A 25219-nucleotide genomic window follows, 5' to 3' on the forward strand; every position below is an offset into this window, starting at 1 on the left:
ACCTTTTGGTAGTTTCACAATTTGTAAGAAAAGATGCAAATGTACTACATCAAAAAGCAGGCAAAAGCGATTTGGATGTCCCTATCCGATACATATTTTAGTTCTTAGATGCCCATATTCTCCTGTTTGTGTATATGTATTTTTATTAATTTTCCATCATTATTAACGGAGTAACAGCCACATTTTCAAACGTAATGAAATAACTGAAAATAATGCGATATTTTAGTTGACTTCACGGCATGTTTTGTGCATTTTGTGACGTCGGAAAAAGACTACTCTGGTGGCTGATTGGTATATTTCTAACCTAATTTCTACTCAGTGTGTAAAAGATCTCGGCTTCTGTGTCAGAATTCAACACTTTTTAGCCAAAATATAAAATGAATGGTTTTATCACTGAAATAGTGTCCTGAATATATCAACAATTTCACGGTTTTACTACGTATCTTATTGTGAGCAACACGCGCACCTGCCTAGCATCAATTTAGCGTAAATGAAAATTTCACAACACCTGAAATGAATTTATTTTGGGTTAAATACGGTAGAGCTTGCCTACTGCAGCGAAGGTGTTTTGCACGTGAGATTTGTGCTGAAGCCACGTGACGAAGGTGACGTGGTGAGATTGAACATGAGTTGAGTCATTCGAGGTCTTCGCACAACACGGCGAGCAGCTTTCTTAAATCTACACTCTGCTATGAATCAGCGTACGGTTTCACCTTCACAGCATTCGGAGGACTCTGATGCATCCAAGACGAATCAGCAGAAGGAATCCATAGAAGGTTATGAAACTTTTCAATTATTTAAAGATTACATGGATTGCAAACTAAAGACATTTAAACGTGACATTATTGAAGAGAGTGAAGAAAGATCATTCGCAGCGTTCAAAAGGGCTCGTAGAGATTCAGAAATTCCAAGTTTTCGGTTTAAAGGCAACCAACTTCAGTATAAATTTAATGCTGGTTGTTTGGACAAGATTGACACAGCTTTCAGATACATTAAGAGTAGCAGGTATTCTGATTGTGTGGGGATTCTCCAAGATCTTTCCTCAGACATTTCCAGGAGGAATAAGCATATCCGTTTAGCGGATAGGTCACCATCTGGTTGGGCTGTTGTGGCTGAACTAGAGGGAGATGATATTGCCTCTGGATCCGAGGAAGAACGTAGATTCGAGAAAGCGGAGAACAAAGCCCTGCGCAAAAGACGTGCGTCGTCATTCCGGACCAGAGGGAGACCCAACTATGTTGCACCCAGTGCTACTGTGTCTTCTGCTAGCATGGTTGATACTTCTAGGGAAACTACAAGTAGTATAGGGAATAGGGGTTCTGGCTCACTTTCAAGAAATGTCTCTACAAAGCCTTATTTAATAAATAAGGCTTTGGTTGGGTCATTAGCTCTTGCTACTATTACCCCTACTACAAAAAAGTTGGCGGTAATTACTGTGCCTTGGTAGGAGGTAACACTGTGCCGTACGGTACGATCAATAATTCTTCTCTTACAAACCCCCTACCCGGCCCATCCCTCAAGTAGTACAAGTTAGGTTCGTCGGCTTTCATATCCACTTTATCTATGTTGTAAGTTTTGACTGACCATATAGGATCGGTGGCTCGCTTACGGCTATCGCCCTCGTGTTCCCCCGGCTGGTATAGATACCTCACTAGGGCCCTATCTGGTATCTGTTTCTCCTTCCCACGCAATGGAGCGGCCGACTCTGCAACTATTGATTTTAGTTTGATAGCGTCTGCCGGTTTCTTACCGGTGAGACGGGTGACTTCATGGTTGATTGCCGACACCACCTTGGGTAACCTCGTGACCCATTCAGTCGATCGTTTTCCAGGGGTGGTCATCTCCCTAGCATATTGATAGCCGAACAAGCGCTCAGCCAAAGTCCTATTAAATCTCTCAACTATGGCTTGGCTGCGATGGGCTCCGGCCGTGCCACGCCTGACCTTTGTATCGTGTTTGGCTAGCAGTTGTGACACGGCACCCATGAACTCCCGTCCGGGGTCAACTTGCAGCTCTGTTGGCCACGTCAGTGGGCTGCGTTGGTATATGCTTTCAAATCCTCTGGCTACCTGGGTCGAATCTTTCGTGGTCAAGGGTTCGGCTTCCTTGTAACGACTGGCTACGTCCACTACGGTTAAGGCATACTTGTACCTCTTATCGTGGGGTAGGAACAGTAGGTCTGCCTGGTGAACGCTATTAGGTATGTTAATACCGAACCTCCTTCTAGGCACGTAGCGTGGTGCCGGCAAATAGATCTGCCACAGGGCTTGTTTTTCAAGCCACGCTTTGGCTTCCTCCGGGGGTACTCGCGCTATTTTAGCTAGCTTATCTACTGCGCTAGCTCCTTTCCAGTACCCACGCGGGCTGTAGTAAATAGCCTCAAATTTTTTCATGTCCATACGCGTATGTGTTTATTCCATCAATAGCTATCCAACGTTTCGTGTCCATAGGCGATAGGGACGTCTTGTTTATAGTCAGTCCGTATATCTTATGCCCATCACTTCTAAGTGTGTTCATTTTATGTCTAAAGGTACGGGTCTTGAACAGGGCTTCCTTGAATCTGGCGTGTTTGATGTGTTGTTTCACCACATACTTCTTAACCCCCTTAGCCTTCCGGATCTCACTATTGTCGGCTTTCAGTATGGAGTACATCTTAGGTCTCAAACCTATGTACTCGGCTATGGGCGTGCCAGCACACTCGTCCTTCATCTTACCTAGGACCTTTTTATTTACCGTGCTGTGTAGGGCATGGGTCTTAGGGTAGTCGCTGGTGTCGTATAAATCGAGGTGTTTTTTCATGTCCTCGTACACGTCCTCGATTCGAATCTCCATCAGCAGGGAATCCGTGTCAGTGTACAGCACTTCACACCTGTCGCCGTACTGTTTCTTGAGCTCGTTGTAGTAAAAGTCGTACATCAGGTGTTTGGATAAATCGAGGATGCTCATCCCCACGTAAACAGGCCGGTTGAATTTTATGTGACTTTTCTTCATGTGTAGGGCAACCAGGTTGTCTGTGAATATCTTACTACGGTTGAATGCCGGACTGGCTATCAATCTCCTGAGCTTGTCTTCCTCACTCGACCGAACCAGCTTCACGGTCACGCGTTTCCTCAGGTTCTCCATAGTCTTACCAAACACCGAGTTGTTCATGAGTTTGTAGAGATTTTTCTCAAAATCACTGGTGGCTTTTTTTCGTAGGTCTGTGTTCATTCTGATGTAGGGTTCCATCCATGGACTCTGGTCGAACATGAGCACCCTGTGTATTTTGGTCAGCCTCATACCCAACGACAGGTACAGCTGTAGGTTGCGATAGTGAATGATGTACTTGGTCTTATTCATTAAGTTAGGCACGAGTTTTTCAACGTCTGTCACACGCCCACCTGACAAGTTATGTTGGTACTCAGACATCCAGTCTGGGTTAACCCTCATACGTTCGGGGGCCAGGGGGTAGCTGTTGTGCGATGTGTGTAATTCCTTGGGATACTCTAAGTCAACCTCGAGGATATAACCTTTGTTCGAATCTGGTGCAACCCCCATAACATCAACGTGGGCTACCCATTCGAATCCCCTTGTAGGTAGATACTGACTCATGGCCCAGCCGTACAGGTTGTTTGCGTCGAGGTAGAGAATGTGATTGGTTGGTTTGTTAGGATCGTAACCTTTCACGTATTGATTATTTGCTTTCGCGTATCGTTTGGATGCCATGGAAATCCCACCTCGCAAACCTTTCTCAATGAATAGGTGCATGTAGTAATCTGTGAGCAATTCCAAATTAACTCCGGTCTTTTTAAGCAAGGCGTCCCACGACAGACCTGGGCTGGTGTAATACCATGCGGGGTCGAGTTTATACTGCTTGAAACATGTCCGCCTAAACGTTTCAAACACGTCGGCTAACAGCAGTACATCTGTCCTCAAGTACAGGTCGTGATAATCACCCAGGTTCTTACAACCCAGTTTATTCCATACGTTAGTCGCGTGCGAGTAATCATCTCGTGAGACGGACGCCTTATTCAGCTTGCTATAAAAGCAGTCAATAGGGGGTAGTCTGGTCTCGGTGAACTTAGCCCAACTATCTATGTACTCATAGGGGTACACACCCTTCCTCATAAGCAGGGGTCTAGTCTCGGCGTCTGTGTATCGATCGGTGATAGGGAAGGTATTGTTGGCCTTGACCAGACTGTCGAGTGACGACAGGAGGAACTGAAACGAGTCAATGAACCTAAGTCCGTTTAAGCTGAAGGAGATGTATCTCTCCATGTTGTTGGGGATGCACGTTATATTACCATCGATTTTCGCGATGGCCTGCATGATCAAGTGTGAGTCGTACCCTCTCAAGTTGTGAAAGACAACGGGGATGTTTATTGTCTTAGGGTTGATTTTAAGCTTGAGGTTGCACGTGTTGTGAGCGGCGCCTCTATACTTACCAGTTATGTGACAGTGATCTCTCACCGAATCACCGTTAAGTGGTGATTCACACACGTGACAGTTAGTGCTACTAGCGTGGGCTAGCCTGTCGACTCGGGTCAGACGCATGGGAGCGATTTTATACAATGCATTCCTAATAATTTTTTCTTCCTCCTGCAAACACTTTAGAAACCTTTCAGCCGCGTCAGGCCCCCTATACACTACCGGAGCTTTCGTTTCCCCGTCACAACGGACGACAATGTATCCAAACGAACAGGCTTTATGCTCTTGTGTTTTGTGGGTAAAGGTACCGGCGGCACCACTGGGGGTATTCCCCACAACTAAGGCTTCGAAGTCGGCATATATAATATAAGGCACAGACATTTGGTTCTTGTGGTTATTGAATTTTAGGATATTGTCACCTTCCTTAGGCATGTCGACTCGTATGGCCGTCTGCCCCACACCTTGACAATCATCCCGGTGGGATTCTAATAAATCAGCTCGGGTGAAGCCATGTAGACATCGTTCACAGAAGTGGGTCTTTCCTTTGTATGCTGATTGGTCATACAACAGCTTGCTAAAGTGTTTTATCCACGTGTAGTGATACTTTTCACCTCGTTGGATCATGAATATATTGATAACTTGGCGATCCTTCACCGGGCTGACCCTGTGTACTATTGTTGTGTTACCTTCGTGCCCAAAGACATTTATAGCCAGATTATTCTGTTTTTCTACTTTAGTGATCTGGGATATTGGGGTGGGTTCATCTATACCATCCCAGTTGAGCCCATCGTCTTGGGGATAGCTAGAAAGCCTATCTGAATTCTTGCCAGCTGGAAATAAGGCTGACCTGATAGCTAACCTCAGGCAATCGTTTCCTCTATTCTTAACGTTTACTATGGCATGTTTGTTTCTATAGTAGGGAGGCAAGGCTAGGTATGACCCGCCTCTGAACGGCACGTAGTTAGCTATGTCTAGATAGACATTATCGATTTTATCTACAACCCACCCGGACCCCAAGTGTGTGTAGCGTTCTAGGTATTCTCGTATCTGCTGAAAACTGGTATCGATTGATGTATCAATGGTCTCTGTATGTGTGGCGACCTCTTGTTGACCTCGGAAGTAAGGCTGAACATACTCAGTGGTACTCCCAACCTGCTTATCGAGCGACATTTTCACTGTGATCTGAAACTTGATACTTCCTAGATTATTTAGTTCCTGGTTGACCTTATCAGCTATCAGAGGCTTGATATCTGTAATGTAATAGCTCTATTCTGTCGTAATAATTCTAAAAGCTGTGGTTTCCTCATACGGGAATACCCGCCTAAACCCAAATCGTGTGCCTCGGCTTTCAGTTGTTTTACAGTGGGACGTGCTACGGGGGCATGTGATAACAATGCGGTTAACCCGGCTCTCCCCAGGTTTGAATAACCCGTGTATCCAAGCTGTTTTGCTTGAGCTTTTAATTGTTTTACTGTAGGAGGGGCTTCTAAACCTAGTAATCTCAACAATGCTGACTTCCGCATTCTAGAATACCCGATCACACCTCTCTGTTTTGCGACCCGCTTGAGCTCGCTTACAGTAGACATCGTGTTTACACCTAAGAGAACCAATGTCTAATTGGTTCACAGTAAGGGGAGGTAACCCTTAAGTGGCTATCTTGAGCAGTCGCCTACGTTCTTTTATGTAGCCTTTTTTATTCTCGTAGATGAGTTGATGTCTGACTACGTTCGCTCCGTGAGCTTTACATAGACAGTAGTGTCCTTTAACCCCGATACCACACACAGAACACGTGTAGTTAGGACTTCCCATATGGAAACAACAGAACCCCTGATTCCTGCATTTCCTACCGCAGGCCTCGGTCTTCCCCATAAGTATATATTCGCATCGGTATGGAGCGGGTCTCATGTTTACTTATATAGGTATTTTAATTTAATTGCTTCGCAACCAACGCAGTAGCTGCTATACCCAACACTATGAAGCCCAGTTCGCGATTCATTTGTCCCTTGGATGGTGTGTAGTACTGAGCGAGTGTGGGTTTATTGAGCGGTTCCAATTGTTTACCAGTTAGTAGATAGTATTCTTTCATTGCTTCATCGACATCGTTGAATGTTTTAATGGCATGGTTTTCACGCTTGAGTTGTTCGTTAATAAAATCGATCCTCTGGAGGCGTTTTTTAGCGTAATCGGCCTGTGCTCTTTGTAATTTCTCAGTAGCGAGATCGTGCCGCTTCCTTTCTTCCTGTATTTCAGCCGCGTGATCATCTCGTAGTTTCGAGAAGAGGAAATTACTCCCGGAAAATGCCAGAGCATTCACTAACGCCCCACCGACCATCATAGCTATCGTGGCCATCCCTATATTTATTTCATTATATTATCAGGTATTATTCCTTGTTTTACTAGGATGTCTTTTGTGGCCATCGCCATACCAAGGTTCATTATGAGCATACCCATATCCTGCAGGTTGAAATCTAGCTTGATAGTTGGTTGTTTAAGCACCATTTTAGTCAACCGAGCGTACCCTACGGCTAGACTGGCGACCACTGTGGCGTGGTATGCGTCGTTGACGAACGTTTTCCCCTCAGACATTATGTATATGATATAAAATATTAAAATTATAACATGATATGCGGGTCAATAGTGGGGCCTGCCGGCGGCGTGGGGGGCTCACTGTTGGGTGGTGGCTCACTGTGGGAGGGTACCCCCACGTATAACCATGTTATAACCACGGCAGCAGTTACACCTACAGCCAACAACAGTCGGGTTGGGTTGGTCACTTTATGTTGGTTACACCACCGTTTTTTACCGGCATCTACTCTCTTAGGATTCTTCTGCCTGGTTACTGTTGAAGTGGTCTCCACCGTCACTGTTGGGGGTGGGGTCTCCTCCACTGGGGTTTCCTGTGCAGCATCCATCTATACTATTATTATTATTCTTTCTCTCAAATTGACAATGTTTTGCCGTGATAATCGCCGCCGTCACTGGAGCCAACAACATACCATATTTGTGGTACAGCCCGCAGCTGATAGAGCTCACGGCGTGTTCGATAAAAGGGTCTTTCTCGAGGTCCTCCCACAGGTAAAGTCGGCGCTCTGGTGGAATGGGAAGGAAGTACGACACAATACCGGTGTATATCTGGGTCATAGCCGATCCTATTGTCTTTGTCATTTCTGCTCCGAGCCGGGACTCGTATCTAGCGTACAGCTTATCGATTTCTTCAGCTGACATTTTGTGAATTTTATCCGGAGTGTAGTCTCCAAAGTAATGTTTGGCTTTGCCGCCAACAGCCAACGCCACCAGTTTCTCTCGCTTGGGGGAATCCCCCACACCCCCAGTGGGGCCTGCCGGCGGCGTTGGGGAGACCCCCAACTGTTCGAGCAATTCCTCACACTCCATCTTATAATATAACAAGTAAGATTTAGTTTTAACTATATAATACCCGATGCAGACAAAACACAGAGAAATGAAGGTTAAGTTGCACACGACAAATACTTCAAATATCATAGCTATATGCTTAGCTTTGCTTAGCTTTGCTTAGCTTTGCTTAGCTTTGCTTAGCATACTATATATGCTACTGGTTGGTCGGTCTTTAGCACGAGCTTAGCGTGTTTAGTTTCAGCGAGCTGTTTCTTTACCCGTTCCCGTTCTAATTTACTCATCACATCGTTCTCTCTCAAACACTCCTCGAACGAATCCCTGTCCTTACAGTGAAATAAGGCCACCCATCGCGTCTGCTCCCTGAGGTCTTTCAACACCGAGTTGAACTTCTGCGTTAGCACCCAGACGCTGTGATTTGCATGCCGGCCGGAGAAGGCCAGGTACGATAGCATGTCTCTCTTTTTTGTTATCTCGCGATTAGCGCTGCAGTCGTCCAGTATGAACAGCGTCGGTTCCCCTTTAAATTTCTTGTGAAGAGCTTTCAACCAGTCCTGCAGGCGTGTTCCAGGGTCGATTTTATGTACGTCCGGGTCCGTCATCACCCAAGGTCGCGCGTACGTTTTATTCATGCTCAGAGTAGGGCACATGATAACGATGTTATCGAACACATCCTTGTAGTAACCCTCCAACATATCCAACACGAAAACGGTCTTCCCACAGCCAGTCTGCCCGCACACTATGGCGCAGTGTGGGTCAGTGGGTAGTTGTGGGTACCCCTGGGGGTACCCCCCACTAGTAGATGGCTTGCACGAATCTCCCATTGTCTATATTAAGTTGCGCGTCCATAATTACGTACAGATATAATTTCAACTTACCAGCGGTTTGAGCCTTCTTAGTAATCTGGATGGTTATCCCTTCGCTGCCGTTATCTATACGGCGCCCGCTACCGTGCAGTTTATCATCATCCGTGGATCGCATGTCCAACCATAGGGCGTACTTGGTGGTCAGGTATTCACCGATCTGCACGGAGCCGAGGTCCAGGTCCTTTGTTATATAATCCCCAACTGGTAGCTTTTTTATCTCATCCCACTGCTGGTGTGGTCTCATACCATGACTGAACAGCTGGTTGGGCACGCACTCGATGGTAACTTCCACCTTTTCAATCTCGGGGTTGAAAAACTTCTCACTGTCCCTCCGGAATGGATCGTAATCCTCCACGGGGACGACCAGGATACCTTTCATCGATCTCGCCGGCACGTTCAGGTTGATATTCCACACAGTGTCGCTCTTATCTCGCACGACTGACCTATGCCTCAGTACGCGATCGTACAGGATGGCCATCTTCCCAGAGTACTGGCTTCGAACCTGCCTGGCCAGCTCCGGGCTAGTGACCATGTCGAACTCCAGAGAGATGTTGTCTATGGTATAACTGGCCTCATCACCGTTCGGTGTACGCACTACTTTGCTATAGTCGTTAAACGTGAGCTCGTATTCGAGCCTATCACCCAGCGCGGCCTGGTAAAACGGCGCGTGTCCCGTGAGCAACTCGAAGTCGAGCGGCACGCAGAATCGATTCCCATATGCTAGAGCGATGGCCTTTTCACCGTCCGATAGCTTGTCTTGCTGGTCTTGCGTGAAGACATACCCTATGCGCGCCCGGGTTGATTTACTGATGCCCTGGTACACATCATTGACTCGTTCTCTCTCGCTTTTCCAGAGATCCTTGTAGCAGTGAAACACGTCGCTGTCGTCGATGCTCAGCACCTCGTTACCGCTGATCTTGACAGTAGTTTTCTTGATGATGGCTCGACCCACGTTCCGCACTAGCTCGCGTTTGTCGTTGTCGGAGGTCAACGTGATATTGAACGCCAGTCGAACAGTGCCTGGTACAATGAGGTCATTCTCACCAAGGTTTGGAAATCTAACCAGCAGAGTTTGATTCTGGTCTATCTTGCTGGGATTGTTGGTGATGGTCACCGACTGGCGCACGGCTCTGGCTCCTAATGGCTCTCTCAATCTTCTGAAAGGATCTAATTTTCTGCCGTACATTGTTATATAAAAGAAATATATTTTTAATACTAATGGATGAAGACATAGATATGACGGAGATGCCGGGCGCTAGTGCCCAGGCATTCGATGATGAGCAGGAGACCTCATTTACTAGTTCACCATTGAACCAAGAACTCTTGGAAACAACGGTAAATGATTATTACGAAAGTTTAAGAAGAGATAAAAACTACGTTGAACCACAGGGTCGATACCATAAGAATTTTTTTATTGATACAAAGGGTGTTCTACGCCTTAAGTCTGACCCAGGGGTTGACCTCTTTAACAAGAGCAATAAAAAACCACTGGCCTTGTCAACTCTAGCCAGCCGCCATGGTGTCGAATTTATCCGTAAAAATCTAAACATGAATGATTACGGTGGTGCAATACCTAAGGCCGTTAAAGAAGATCTGCAAGCTACCAGATCCCACCTCACCACTAGAGATGAAATGACACCACAGCGTGCTACAGAAGCCTCGGACAGCATAAAAAAACTGTTGAGCACCTACTGGGACAAACCGTTACCGGGGTTTGACTTTCCGGTAAGGGAACTGCGCGGCTTAGACGAAGCCGTGAAACGCGTGCGTGGAGAACTCGTGAACAACATGGGGAAACTGAACGAAATCGACGAGCACATCGCTAGGGAAAAAACCAAACTCAACGAAACTGAAAACGATGATATGAAGCGTCGTATCAATGAACGACTACGCGATTTAGAAGACGAGAGACGTACACGATTGGAATCCGCTTCCTCGAATCGTGAACAGCTTCGATCCCAGATCAGTCGTATTCGGGAAACAATCGATAGAATACTGAACGAGGATACAACTTTAGCCAACAGGATTCGGATATTGTTCCGGGAGCAAGGGATCACCATCGCCAGCATTCTAACTGCATTGGGTTTCATTATATCAACCCTGGTGGTGTCACTGACAGGGGGAACCCCCACACCTGCCGGCGGGGGAACTCCCACAGGCGGTGGTGTTAAAGACTGGATAAAAAAACTCGGGGAAGGCCTAGCTAAACTGGCTGGTAAAGCCGCCGAAGCCCTTCCCGGCATCCTGGGTAGCATCGTCTCGTGGTTGTTGAGCGCTCTGTCTAAAACTGCCATGTGGCTCAGTCAAAACCTGTGGGCAGCCATCGTCGCCGTGGCGGGTCTGGTGTACGTAGCGGCTAAGAAATCTTTAACCAAATAAGTCCCAAAGTTACCCCACCAACCACTAGGGCTGTTATATTATCAGTATGCTGCTGATAGGGGGGTACCCCCACATGTATATGGGTGTGTGTGGGGGGCACATGAACTTTAGGCTCCGGGGGTGGCGCCACTATACCCTTTTCACGTGGTGGGATGTGTGGGATATAGGGGGTGTTAATATCGGGGTTGATACCCAACTTTTGGTCCGCCGTGGCTATGACTATTTTGTTGTTATAACCCACCACTTTTTTTATTCTCAGTTGCATATCACTCGGAGCCATGTACAACCCCACGCCGAACACGTAATTGACTTTCGATCTGGCGTATTCTAACACGTTTTGGTAACGGTCGATGGCCCTCGGGAGATCAACTGGAGGATTGATAGCATCCTCAACGTTGGAAACGAATTGTGTCTGAGCGTCGTAAGCAGTTCCCTTACCGAGGATGTTGGAACGCGTCATCGACTGCGCACCCAACAGCGCCCACACGTACGTTCGAATCGAGTCGTTCAAGCGTATTGTACCAGCACGAGTGAATCCTTTCGATGTTTTCGGGATCATTTTAGTCCAGGCTGTGGCTGCATCAGGATTGGTTTGTTTTATACAGCTGACATGGATCTTTTCATTCGTTGTGGGACCTGTAAATGTATGACGGTTTGGGTTGTATGAACCATCTTTAGAACCGGCATAATATGTTCCGGACCTGTAGAAGTACACGAGAACTATACCGAGACCATGGTTCACACCAGGAAGGCGAAAGTCTTTATTCGTTGGAATCTCAAACTCCCCACAAATACGTTCATAAGCGCGTCTATCATAGGGGTTATTCGTCATACTCCACGCTTTATCTTGGGGAAGAGGAGCACTTATTTCCTTCAATATTCGTCTCGTTTGATAATAAATATGAAACAAAATAACCGCCTTACTCAGTTCGTCTATACCGTAGTCTGGTGTCACACCCGACCCTGTCGTCGCACACCACACAGCAAAGTTGAGTTGGTTCTGCCAAAACTGCATTGGGTTTTGATTCCAGTTTACCACCGCCTGCGCGTTATTAACGGACACGACATATTTTTCAAAGATATTAATAAAGGTTGTTTTAAACCCCGTACCATCTGCATTCACCACGATTTTCAAGTGTGCTAAATCCATATTATAATATATAAATTATATATTATAATATGTACATAACACTTCCAGGGATAACGAGCGGTGAGGCCGTTCAGCTGACGCACGCGATCGATAACACGTCAGGCCAACTCGAAGTCGCACTCTGCGATATCACCTACCTACCGCAATGGACTAACATTAATATCAGCAACAATAAGCTGTTCGTCAGTGGAACTCGCAGCCAGATAACTGACGGCTACTACAGCGTGTGCTCTCTAAACGACGAGGTCTTCAAACCCCTGGGAGCCGAACTCAAGATGAACGACTCAAACGGTACAGTGGTGTTAATCAACAATGGAAGAAACCCTTTGAGGCTAGGCCGACCATTAGCGGGGATACTCGGTATGTCTCCTGACGAGATAAAACCAACAACAACCGTCACAGGCACGAAGTTACCCGACCTAGTACCGTACCGAGAGCTGTACATTCATCTCGATCAGGTGAGCACAACGTACAACATTCAAGGAGGTCACCCTTCCACTATACTGAGAGCAGTGCCGGTGAAAACTGAGAAATTCAACGACGGTAGAACCGAGTCGTTTTCACCACGGCAGTATAAGAGATTAACCCAGGGCAAAATACCTGAGCTGACAATATCGGTGTTAGATATAAATCATAATCCTGTAAATATAGGATACCTCAGCTTAACGCTTCATGTAAAATGACCAGCGCACAAGGGCCCGGAGTGAAAAAATGCGTCAATATCGGGATCTCCGACCTTGGAGACACGCGCGGTTTCGACGCTCCCGGAGTAGATGGTAAATCGTACGCCTTGCAACTGAAAAACAACATTTACAAACGCGTTGAAATCCCCTCCGGTGGAACCCTAAGTGATATGATAGATACCACAAGAGCAAAAATCAACACTAAGTACGCCCTTGTCAACACCGGTGATAATAATTGGATAATATACCCATCGTTCGGGGGTAAACTGTTCGACTTAGACGATGTTGAGAGCACTACCGTCGTCCGAAACAAGCCATATATGCTCGTCTTCACCGAAGATGACAAGTGGGTGTTGTTACCCGATAACGACGACTGGTTTCTCAATATTAGGCTCGTCTCCCCTTACGTGTTTACGGATAACAAAGACAACCACCTAAACAAAGTCGTGAACAATGGAACCCTGCTCATGGCTTATGTCCCAACTCAGAGACGTAGCGTAGTCGTCAGCCCAGTCAACACTATGGCAGCCCACATGCTATCGAGTAAACCGGCCATACAAAACGTGAAATTGCAGTTGGTGTCTGAATTCGAAGGTGTGGTCACTATACTAGAGGATCTACCGGCAAACTCAACACTGGTCATTAAAGTCTACCTAGGGGAACCATCGGGGAATAATATCGAAATCGTGAAGGGGATCAAACTCGGGTGGGTGAAACGACACCAGTATCAAGTTTGTAACATTTACGTGCGGGTGGGTGTCGGCTCCAACACCAGTCTGCAGGGGGTCAACGTGACCGTGGAAAACAAGATATCACTAACCAATATCTTCCTGCCTGCCAACATACACTTCATGGGTATGAAGTTCACCCCTGAATTATTATCAGAAAACCAGTTGGAAATTATATCGTAATAGTATAATAATGACCAGTCATCATCCCAACACTACACTTAACGACTTAGGAGATACGGAGGGATTCGATCAGCCTGGTGAGGAAGATGAATTATATATCCTGCACTTCAAAGACAACGTGTACAGACGGGTGTCGTTATCAGATTTTAAAGAGCCTAAATGGTTGATCAACTTAACACTCACCTCACCTTATATCACATTAAGCGAAGATGTATTGATCTCTAAGATTAGGAACAACGGTATCTGGCCCGGGGATTTCATTCCAGAGAGTAAATCATACATGATAACTGTTGGTATCGAAAAACATAAGTTAAAGTCTGTAGGAAAAAATAAATTAACATTTAGCAATAGTGGTTATAGCAGATATCTTCCTAGCATATCAGCCCCTTTCACACTAATCATAGAAGTCTTCTTTTTCTATTTAGACAATGAAAACACCTCAAGAGCACACCAAATTTTACCCGGGGTGTCAATACACTGGTTTGACGAACACATAGACCAATATTGTCGTATTGTTATACAACAGGATTCCTACGGGGGTCCTATAAACCACTTAATAAGTCTCAGTGGGGTTTTTATTACAACAGAAAGGTATATTAGCCTCTCACCTATTACCCTGACTGATAAGATAGATCTTGTAGACTTCAAATTCATTTATAGAATATTAACTGAAACCCAATTAAAATATCTTTCATAATATATATTATAGGATGGGTCTGTACCCAGTCGTAGAGGAAGTAGCGAAGACGTTGGAAACCGTAGATGGGTTCCGCTTGAGGCAGTTATGTGATGTGAAACGTCAACTAGAACAAGACCGTGACACGCGGAAAGCACTATGTAAGAAGTACAATAGAGCTTTCAATATCGTGGACGGGGCTGACACTACCCTTATGGCAACCAGCATGGGACTAGGGGCGGCAGGCGTTGGGTTGTTAGCTACCATCGTGGCTGCACCTATAGTGCTAGGTATTGAAATAACGGCTGGGGTGACAGGGTTGGTAGGGTTGGCGCTTAAGTTAGTATCACGCAGACTTAATCGTAAAGCATTGAAACACGACGAGATCAGGGTTCTGGCCGAAGCAAAGCTGAACACAGTGAGTGAGCGAATTTCCACGGCACTCTCTGACAGTAAGATCTCAGAAGAGGAGTTTCGTTCAATCCTATCTGAACTCAAAAAATATAAGGGAATGAAACAAGATATTCGGTCCAAGTCTCGTAAGTCTGCTATCAGCGAGGACGAGAAAAAAAAGTACATAGAACAGGGGATACAAAAAGCCCAGCAAACCTTTATTATGAACACCAAAGAGATCGTAGGCGGTTCACGTTAAACTGTTTCATCGATATAAACATAACATAGGGGAACACGAGGGCGATAGCCGTAAGCGGGCCACCGATCCTATATGGTCAGTCAAAACTTACAACATAGATAAAGTGGATATGAAAGCCGACGAACCTAACTTGTACTACTTGAGGGATGGGCCGGGTAGGGGGTTTGTAAGAGAAGAATTATTGATCGTACCGTACGGCACAGTGTTACCTCCTACCAAGGCACAGTAATTACCGCCAACTTTTTTGTAGTAGGGGTAATAGTAGCAAGAGCTAATGACCCAACCAAAGCCTTATTTATTAAATAAGGCTTTGTAGAGACATTTCTTGAAAGTGAGCCAGAACCCCTATTCCCTATACTACTCTACAACAGGTCAGAGCCAGCCATTTCGTTCCATGGTCAAACGAGGTCCAGCTCCCAACCAACAGTGTTATTTCTGTGGCGGGTTCGGCCACTGGAGGGTCGCCTGTCCAGCGGCAGCCTCACTACGTGCAGCCCAGTCAGCCAGCTCCGATTCAGTCCAGTCCAACCAAGACGCAGTTGTCAAGAAGTAAAGATGTCACTTCAGGTAACCACGTTTCTTTAATAAAGAAGTTATTACTTTAGTCAGATGAATAGTTTGTATCGTTCCTGAGAGTATTCTTACAAAAACTTGTTTTAGGACGAGTTGCTGTGAAAAGTTGCAGTTCCGACGTTCAGACGCCATCAGTCAAGAAAACCAAGACACAACAGAGGGATGTTACTTGTTCTCCAGTTTGTGACATTGACAGTTCTGCAGGCTCAGGAGGTAATGACCTCGCTTCTGAGTTTATTCAGCTAAGGTCTTACGAGTTTGAATCCGAATCTTTGTGTGTTGTGAAAGGTAGTTTAAGGAAACATGTTTCCTTTTGGGTTAAAATTGGAGCTCCTCAGTTTGTGATCGATACTATAACAGACGGTTCTGTCATTCCTTTCATTGATAGTCCTCCTCCATCTTTTTCTAAAAATAACCAATCCGCTTTGAGGAACGGTACTTTTGTTGTACAGGCTATTCAAGAACTTTTAAGAAACTCTTGTATTGTTGAGCTTGATAGTCCTCCTTTAGTTGTTAATCCTCTTTCAGTAGCCATACAGCGTTCAGGCAAGAAGAGGCTTATCCTTGACCTTAGGTTTGTCAATCAGTTTGTTTACAAAAGAAAGATTGTTTTTGAGGGCTACAAAACAGCCTTGGATTTTGTGCAAGACACAGGTTTCATGTTTAAGTTTGATTTAAAATCTGGTTATCATCACATCGACATACACTCTAGTCAACAACAGTACTTGGGTTTTGCTTGGAATGCTAATGGCATTATTAGGTACTATTGTTTCACAGTTTTGCCGTTTGGGTTAACATCTGCACCTTACATCTTTACGAAGTGTATTCGTCCACTAGTTACATATTGGCGAAGGCAATCTATTCATATTGTTGTGTATCTTGATGATGGCTTTGGTTATGCTAGATCCAAGGATTTGTGCTCTAGCCATTCGGACATTGTTAGAGACACTCTAGAACAATCAGGTTTTGTTGTTAATATTGAGAAGTCAGTATGGCATCCTGTTACAGAGTTAGAGTGGCTTGGATTCACATGGAATTTAGATTCTAGTGTTCTTTCTATTCCTGTCAAGAAAACAGAAGATATAGTGTCTAGTTTTTCAGCATTCACATCTGTTTTGCCCAGGTTCACAGCAAGGAGTTTGGCTGCTTTAGCAGGTAAAGTCATAGCTCTTACTCCTGTTTTGGGTGATGTTTGTAGACTTTTCACAAGGCATATGTATTCCGAGGTCCAAAAGGCTTCTTCCTGGGATAGATTTCTTAGGTTAAATAATTCTCATTGTGTGTATGAATTGCTGTTTTGGAGAGACAACCTGCGTAGTCTAAAACCAAGAGCGCTGTCAACGGTTAGTAAACCTATGCTATCGGTGTTTTCAGATGCAAGTGATGTAGGTTGTGGAGGTTATGTTGTGGATTCTGATCATGTGTTTCAATATGTCTGGGACTCTCAAGAGATACTTTGTAGTTCCACGTGGAGAGAATTGAAGGCCATAGAATTAGTTCTTATTGCGTTTACCAGGGTTCTAATGGGCAAAACTGTAAAGTGGTTCACAGACAGCAAACCATGTTGTCATGTAGCTTCATGTGGTAGTTCTAAACAACATCTACAACAAGTTGCCACCTCCATCTTTGTGATAGCCAATCAGTACAACATAAGGTTAAAGTTCAGCTGGATTCCCAGATCAGAAAATGAAAAGGCCGATGCTCTGAGTAGGTTTGAAGATTCGGATGACTGGAGAGTTACAGATGATGTTTTCAAATTTTTAGATGGCAGATGGGGGCCACATTCTGTAGATCGTTTTGCAAACCATTTGAACACCAAGTTGAAAAGGTTTAATTCCAGGTCATGGGTACCAGATACAGAGGCAGTTGATGCATTTACTCAGCAGTGGTATGGGGAGAACAATTGGGTAGTTCCTCCTGTGTATTTGGTGTGTAAAACTGTACATTTCATCTTAGCATGCAATGCTTCTACTACACTGGTGGTGCCAATGTGGCCTTCCGCTCCATACTGGCCGTTGTTATTCCTGGAAGGGCAACCCAGAAAATTCATTACAGACATGATTCAGTTAAGTGGCAGCAACGCTGTTTCAGGAGGGAGCAAGCAGAATATATTCAATAGTTTCACTGGGTTCATGGTTGCTCTCAGGTTTGACAACTGATTATATATCTTTTCAGGTATATTTTCCGTTGGTATATGGCGAGACAAGGATGATCTGGTGCACCAGGATTTAGTTGACTTACCTACAAAAATGCCTGGAATAGTTTTAAAATCTAAAGCAGATGCTACAGTGGTAAAATACAGAAGAGCTTTTACATGTTGGAAAAAATGGGCCTCAAGGTTTAAAGAAATAACTGTTTTGCCTGCAAACTCTTTTCATGTAGGTTTGTACCTTACGTCATTGATTCAGTCGGGTAAAAGGTCTCCCGTTATTATGAATGCAGTTTACGGTATAAGATGGGCACACAGAGTAGCGGGTTTACCAGATCCATGTCAACATGACCTGATTAAGAATATTACAGAAGCCGCAAGGAGATGTTACAGTGACCCTCTCAAGAAGAAAGAGCCTATAGATGTTGTTATTTTGGAAAAGTTAGTTGTTAGATTTGGCAGAGAGGATTGTTCGCTTGTAGATTTAAGGTTTCTGACAATGTCCATTCTTTCATATGCTGGTTTTTTCAGATTTTCTGAAGTTTCCTCTATTAGGCGGTCTGATATTTCTTTTCATGAAGGATATGTTCGTATTTTCATAGAAAAGAGTAAGACGGATGTGTACAGAGATGGTAGATTTATTGTAGTTGCAGCATCTGGTTCCAAACTCTGTCCAGTCAGAATGCTTCACCGTTATATTTCATTAGCAAATATTAAAGAAGATTCGCATGAGTTTATTTTCAGACAAGTGAGTTATTGTAAAAAGCAAAGGATATATGTTCTCAGAGGTAATAAGCCAATCTCTTACACGAGAACAAGAGAAATTTTCAGGGAAAAATGTCATGAAATAGGAATAGATGTGAACAGTTTTGGTTTGCACAGTTTTCGTGCTGGAGGAGCAACAGCTGCTGCGAATGCAGGTGTACCTGATCGTTTGTTTAAGAGACATGGTCGCTGGGTTTCCGACACGGCAAAAGATGGATATGTTAAAGATGACATAAAAGAGTTACTGAGCGTGACTTCTATGTTAGGCTTATAATTTCCTGGATCTGTAATAAATAGTTCTCACTTCTTTGCCCTGTCTTTTAATTTCGAGCTGCGGTAGGCATTACCCATGCGAAGTATTTTGTTGTACATAAATAAATATTTTATGTTCGTTTGATCGAAGAGAATTAGAACATAAATGAATTTATTTTGGGTTAAATACGGTAGAGCTTGCCTACTGCAGCGAAGGTGTTTTGCACGTGAAATTTGTGCTGAAGCCACGTGACGAAGGTGACGTGGTGAAATTGAACATGAGTTGAGTCATTCGAGGTCTTCGCACAACACGGCGAGCAGCTTTCTTAAATCGAGTGTATTGGACCTTGTTGAAGTTATGAAGGTTTCAGTATTGAACCTTCAATCCGTATGGATAATTCTGGATTACAAGTCGGATGGTTCATGTACGCAGTATTGCGATCTGTATTAGCAGTGAGGTACTGAGATTCGGATGTAAGGAGGAGAGGGCTGACCTGATGTGATCTTATATGACATGGAGCGGCCTGGAGATGGGACCTGACCCAAAATTGAGGATGTAAGGAATTGGAGATATGTATTTTAGTTTTGCCTTGCATTTAAACACAAACAAATGAATAATAACAGTAATGATAATAATATATTAATAATATTAATAAAATGAAGTTAGTATTGCAGGAACGTCTGTAGTATACTTCATATATGTGTAAGCAGTTTTTTCTGGTTTTGAATTTGCTTGTTTTTCAGGTACAGGTTGAAGGTGCAGACGAGATGGTATTTTAATATTCTGCCGGCTCTTTGTATACTCTGTGTTAATAAACCTGCTCGTCTGTGAGCTGCGGTAGGCATTACCCATGCGAAGTATTTTGTTGTAGATAAATAAATATTTTATGTTCGTTTGATCGAAGAGAATTAGAACATAATATTCATTGAGTATTCATTTAGGAAAAAGACTTTTCTTCTCATGATTGTGAAATCAATTCCCTTCATAAGTATGCAATGAAAGGTACAAAGAGATCGCTTTTTCAGTAAAGAAGTATTAGGAAATGGACGTAAGGCTTGTCCAAATTAAGACTTGACCTGATTTATATATTTTTAACAATTTCCGTATAAATATTGTTTGAGTTAGACATTCTGCCATCAGATATATTTTAATCGCATTTAAATTGACTTTATTATCGAAAAACAATGATAATGAATCATGAAACGTTTTGACAAACTCGCAATTAATATTCAAAATAGTTTTGTCTATAAAAACGACACAAACCAATACAATGAACAAGACAATTCCTTTAAATAGTAGTATGTGTGCCCCTACATTTGATAAAATGTACAAATCATTTTCATTAATATTATCCGTTTTACTTATAAGTTGGAAGTAAATCGCTGTTTATTAACCTGTTCATATGAAACTGCAATATATGTCCCAACGTATTGAATGTTGCACATGACGGGAACTAAAGCACATGTTGCAGTAATGGCTACGTGTGATCTTCCAACACTTGTGTAGAGGCTTAAAATGTGGTATAATACACTTACTGAGTCAATTTCCCATGTAAATATTATTCAAACAATCAAAAGCTTTCAAAGAATAAAAACGGATACTTTATATCCACACATGATGTGGTGTTGATCATGGATATATGTAGATACCGAAATCAATTTCATGAAAAAATATCTGAACGATACGCAAAATATACATCACAATACTGAAAGTGCAATCGGAATAGCCGATTCTTAATATTTATGCATGTGACCTTTGACCGATTCCAAAACGAGGTTATACCCGCAACGATGGCTCCTGACCATGGTTGTGTACCTATGTGTACATCCGTTGCACGAAACGACGGTTCACTGTCATTTCACACGTTTCCAAAGCCCGAAGCTCTTCGAAAGAGGTGGAAAGTTGCTATTCGACGAGACGAAGGACCCTTCTTTACGGTAGGCTATAATTTTCATTCAGAATTTTCTGAATTAAATCTCGAGTTATTTGAGGCGCCAAATTCAAACTGCAATCAATCTATCGGAGGTGCAGCTGTCAAGCAGCGCATACAACAGAAAAATAATATACATATGGAAATTAATTAAGCAACACCAAATTCAAAGACACATAAAAACTTAACAAAGTTTAACGAAGTAATTTTGATGATTGATTATTCAATTTTGATGTATTGACATACAGCATGAGCTTTTCATGGGTTGATATGACGCGCGTGAAGCTTGCACAGCGCACGTGCATTGCTTTAACCTCAACTTTCGAAAAATGCACTTTTTCCCTGGGGTGTTTACAAGCGCAGGTTGTCGATTGCATTCGGTTTTTCATTCATTTCAATGTCATGGCACGTAGGAAATTATCAGAGGCCACTCGTTGGCAAATAATCGGCATGAGGAATGCTGGTATGTCTCTAAGACAAATCGGGACTCAAATCGGACGACATCATTCCATAATTTCAAAACTTTTGAAAAAATACCGGGCCACTAATGAAGTTAAAGACCTGCCTAGACCAGGAAGACCCAGGAAGACCACAGTCCGGGAGGACAGAGCTTTACTGAGACTTGTACGGCGCAGGTCCTTCGACTCGAGCTCTCGGTTGAGACAGGAGTGGCTTCCAGGGAGACCCATCTCGAACAGGACTGTTCGGAATCGTCTGAAAGCTGCAGGATACCGGGCAAGGAGGCCAATCAAGCGACCCAGACTGTCTCCAGCCCATAAGGCAGCCCGACTGGCCTGGTGTAATGACCGTTTGCACTGGAACATTGCCTCTTGGAGGAAGGTCCATTTCTCAGATGAGAGCCGGTTCTTGCTGCACATGGTGGACGGTCGTACTCGGGTCTGGAGGCAGAGGAACACAGCAATGGCTCCACGGAACATCCAGGAGACTGTGGCCTTTGGGGGAGGTTCCGTTATGGTATGGGGGTGCATTTCCATGAACTGCAAGTTGGATATCATTACCATCCGTGGCAACCTTAACGGTGTTCGTTACCAACAGGAGGTTCTTGACAGGGCTGTGGTACCTCATTTTGAGAACCATCCTCTGGCAACGAGACCCATATTTATGGACGACAATGCTAGACCTCACAGGGCGCATGCTGTAAATGATTTTTTGCGGCAAAATGCAATTGACAGAATTCCATGGCCTGCCATGAGCCCTGATCTCAACCCCATTGAACATTTGTGGGACTTTATTGGCCGTCGTGTGAGGCAGAGAGACCCACCAGTCCATAATCTCAACGAATTGACGGCTGCCCTGCATGAGGAGTGGAACAGGATCCCCCAGAATCAGATCCGGAGACTCATCCAAGGAATGAGGAGGCGTCTGGAATCGGTGGTGCGTGCGCAGGGAGGACACACTAGATATTGATGAAAGTCGGTGTGCAGACTCTCAGATGACTGTTCTTTCTTTCCATGTGACATTTGTGTTAATACACCTGACAACAACGTCTGTGGATGAATAGTAAATTGTGTCCATTTTTTCATGAATTTAAGACAGTTTTAAGAATTTGGATTTCGTTGCAATAAAGCAAAGTCTTGATACTTTTTCCCTTTAAGTTGTTTGTCAGAGATCGTCTGTTGAATAAAAAAGTGTCAAACTATATCAACCCGGCATATTTTGATTGTCAGAACACTTCAAAGTTGCTCCAATAGAAAAAATTGGGGTGTTGCTTGATTAATTTCCAGGTGTATATTTATTCCTTAACAACATGTCATGGTGCCTAAACGATAAATTAAATTAATTAACAACACATGGTAACGATTGCTCAGTGTGGTGCTGTAATTGAAAAAGTTCAAAAAGTGGCAGATGGACCGCAAGAACAATGATTATATACTCAAAGAAGCAAGTGTGTTGCGTGCGCGAGGTTACAACTATTTATTGTAATCATTCGAAAAAAAGACTTGCTTCTTTTTAAAGCTTTGATTTAAATATTTATAATGGCAATGGGCTCATTTTAACTTCACTTGTATTTAGTTAACAAGGAAGAGTGTTGTATGCTCGAAGCATTTCCGGCCCGAGGACTACAAGTACACACCAGTAAGGAGGACCCTCAAGCAAGGATCTATGCCATCCATATTTCCTTGGACCTTGGAAAATATGAAGTCGAGGAAAGCACCAGCCATCCGTCATCCACATATGCCGAAAAATTCAAATTCATCAGAAAGGTCGGTTTAAAGTTAGAAACATGTTTGTAGATGAGAAAACATTCTTATTTAAATTTAAGCTCTACTTCAGTTCAAATGCTCTTCAAACCAAAGTCTGTTTTTTAGTAGCATTGTTTAATTTTAAAGCATTAAATCTGATTAGTATCTGCAACACCTCATTGATAATCATAATCATTGATTCCTTTGAAAGAAACATTAATCCGACGTCTGTGTTTCATGATATTCAGAAATGAGCAAACACATAAACATGCACACACACATTTCTTGATTTCCACTGTAAGTAAAATTCTTTATTTGTCCAGTCCTACAAGCTCCCTGTTAGACTGTGACCCCCATGAAGAAGAGGAGGACAGTTTCTCAGCTCAGACCCAGACAGATGTCTGCCTGCCAGATACACAGCATCTTCTAAAAAGAATTCTGGAGCTGGAGAAGGAGAAAGATTTGTTAAAACAACAGCTCACCATTGAGAGATTTGGATTAGAAAGATTCGCTGGAAATGATGATCTCATCCAGTACTACACATCATTTCGTTCTTATAAATTGTTCAGACAGTTTTTTGAATTTGTAAAGCCAAGTGCCTCCAATATGTGCAGTATGTATTACGCCATGTGCAAATGCCATTTCTCTTGCAGGTAGGCCAAGAAACATGGCCCTTATTGATGAAATGTTCATGTTTTTTGTACGTCTGAGGCTTGGCTTACCAGAGCACGATCTTGCTGTTCGTTTTAATTGCCACATTTCGACTGCTAGTTGAAAAATTATCACCTGGGCAAATTTTCTGTATTTTGTTCTAGGATCAATTCCTATCTGGCCCTCCAGAGTGACAGTAGACAGATACATGCCTCCTGAGTTTCAGAAAACATACCCATCTACTAGAGTCATTTTTGACTGTACGGAGCTCAGGATCCAAATTCCCTCAGCTTTGGTGTTAAATTCCATGTTTTATTCCCATTACAAAAGCTCCTGCACTCTGAAAGGCTTGATTGGCATTGCTCCAAATGGTGCTATTACCTTTGTATCTAATCTATACACAGGTGTCATGTCAGATGTTGAAATAACAAAATTGTCTGGCATTCTAGATTTGCTGGAGCCAGGGGACAGTGTTATGACTGACAAAGGTTTTACTATTGCCAGTATACTGAGTGAGAGAGGTGTTGGTCTTAACATTCCTCCATTTCTGTATTCCTCTGGGCAGTTCACACCTAGTGAAGTAGAGGAGACCCATTGCATCACTTAGGATTCATGTGGAAAGACTGATCAGAAGAGTTCAAGAGAATCACCTGTTAGCTTCTACAGTATCTCTTGCAGAGCTGGGCAGCATCAATCAGCTGTGGACTGTAGCTTGCATTACTTCAAGTTTTCAAGGACCATTGATAAAAAAGAAATGAATAAAAACTGATTGAGTGTTCATGTTCATTAATAGAAATGTGCAATTTATTTTTATGAGATCATAAAATATACATCATATTTACATTAATGCTATAAGAGAGTATTTATGTACAGTGTTAGTTTTCATCAGTCTGTAATAGATTCAGTGCACATAATGAAACTGTAGTGACAGTGGAAATTCTAAACAGAAATTTGTACTTACAGATGATATGCTGTGGTTTTTCATATCTTTTTTCAAACCTTAAAATATGTCATAATTACATTTCATTGAATCAGTGCTGCAGCAATATAAGAAATTTTTTTTGACAAATGGTGAAATATGTAATATTCATGAAATGTAAAATTTCTGAATATACAGATCTATTAAATTTTATAGGCTTATAGGTGTCGGTATTTTGTACTGGAAACAGAAGATGGTAAAAGTAAGGATTGCAACGGATACTCTAAGTGCTGAATATGACATGTATCACAACTATTTGGTAACAAATTATTATTCATGAATGCAATAATTTAGTTAAGCAGGGCTCTAGAAAACTTTTCGGTGTGTGTGTGTAATTACCCCTCATGCTGCAAGTGGAAGTGTACTGAGAGGTTTGAAAGAGTATTGGTATATTTTTGAGTCAGCAAGCCGGAGAAATAGTTTGTTATTTATAATATTAAACAACTTTTCATCTTAAACTTCATTAAACTTCATTTATGTTTGACGTAGAAAGGTATTTATGTGCATACATGATACGCTTGAAATCTTATATTATGTCGTATGTCATTGAGTTTTAGGCGTACATTACACCTGTACGCTCCTTATCTGTAGCCCTGATTAAGTGATTAATGAATAATAC

The 25219-nt window shown here is 43.2% G+C and overlaps 3 protein-coding genes across 3 annotated transcripts; all 3 read left to right on the forward strand.

Annotated features, from left to right (window-relative positions):
• Positions 1–673: 673 nt before the first annotated feature.
• Positions 674–15649, forward strand: LOC137296316 (uncharacterized). Its single transcript, XM_067828124.1, has 3 exons — positions 674–776; positions 1074–1298; positions 15468–15649. Exons 1-3 carry the CDS (start codon positions 692–694, stop codon positions 15647–15649), a joined length of 492 nt encoding a protein of 163 aa, XP_067684225.1. The 5' UTR covers positions 674–691.
• A 182-nt stretch (positions 15650–15831) lies between these two features.
• LOC137296404 (integrase/recombinase xerD homolog) lies at positions 15832–19024 on the forward strand. The gene is made up of 4 exons (XM_067828233.1): positions 15832–15882; positions 16793–16824; positions 17186–17376; positions 17845–19024. The coding sequence occupies exons 1-4, from the start codon at positions 15832–15834 to the stop codon at positions 18855–18857; spliced, it is 1287 nt and encodes a 428-aa protein (XP_067684334.1). The 3' UTR covers positions 18858–19024.
• Positions 19025–20626: 1602 nt separating this feature from the next.
• LOC137296498 (THAP domain-containing protein 1-like) lies at positions 20627–23840 on the forward strand. The gene is made up of 4 exons (XM_067828333.1): positions 20627–20773; positions 22801–22991; positions 23294–23503; positions 23786–23840. The coding sequence occupies exons 1-4, from the start codon at positions 20627–20629 to the stop codon at positions 23838–23840; spliced, it is 603 nt and encodes a 200-aa protein (XP_067684434.1).
• The last annotated feature ends 1379 nt before the right edge of the window (positions 23841–25219 follow it).

This window comes from Haliotis asinina, chromosome 1 (genome assembly GCF_037392515.1).
Source record: "Haliotis asinina isolate JCU_RB_2024 chromosome 1, JCU_Hal_asi_v2, whole genome shotgun sequence".
NCBI classification, from domain to species: domain Eukaryota; kingdom Metazoa; phylum Mollusca; class Gastropoda; order Lepetellida; family Haliotidae; genus Haliotis; species Haliotis asinina.

Excerpts from the sequence above, each read along its gene's own strand:
- LOC137296316 (XM_067828124.1), top strand. The coding sequence starts at position 692 with ATGAATCAGCGTACGGTTTCACCTTCACAGCATTCGGAGGACTCTGAT. Across the intron at positions 777-1,073 it reads GCAGAAGGAATCCATAGAAG|GTTTAGCGGATAGGTCACCA; the intron begins GTTATGAAACTT and ends ATAAGCATATCC. Across the intron at positions 1,299-15,467 it reads TACTTCTAGGGAAACTACAA|GTCAGAGCCAGCCATTTCGT; the intron begins GTAGTATAGGGA and ends ACTCTACAACAG.
- LOC137296404 (XM_067828233.1), top strand. The coding sequence starts at position 15,832 with ATGTTACTTGTTCTCCAGTTTGTGACATTGACAGTTCTGCAGGCTCAG. Across the intron at positions 15,883-16,792 it reads CAGTTCTGCAGGCTCAGGAG|GTTCACAGCAAGGAGTTTGG; the intron begins GTAATGACCTCG and ends TGTTTTGCCCAG. Across the intron at positions 17,377-17,844 it reads TGAAAAGGCCGATGCTCTGA|GTATATTTTCCGTTGGTATA; the intron begins GTAGGTTTGAAG and ends ATATCTTTTCAG.
- LOC137296498 (XM_067828333.1), top strand. The coding sequence starts at position 20,627 with ATGGCTCCTGACCATGGTTGTGTACCTATGTGTACATCCGTTGCACGA. Across the intron at positions 20,774-22,800 it reads ACGAAGGACCCTTCTTTACG|TTAACAAGGAAGAGTGTTGT; the intron begins GTAGGCTATAAT and ends ACTTGTATTTAG. Across the intron at positions 23,504-23,785 it reads GGAAATGATGATCTCATCCA|GATCAATTCCTATCTGGCCC; the intron begins GTACTACACATC and ends ATTTTGTTCTAG.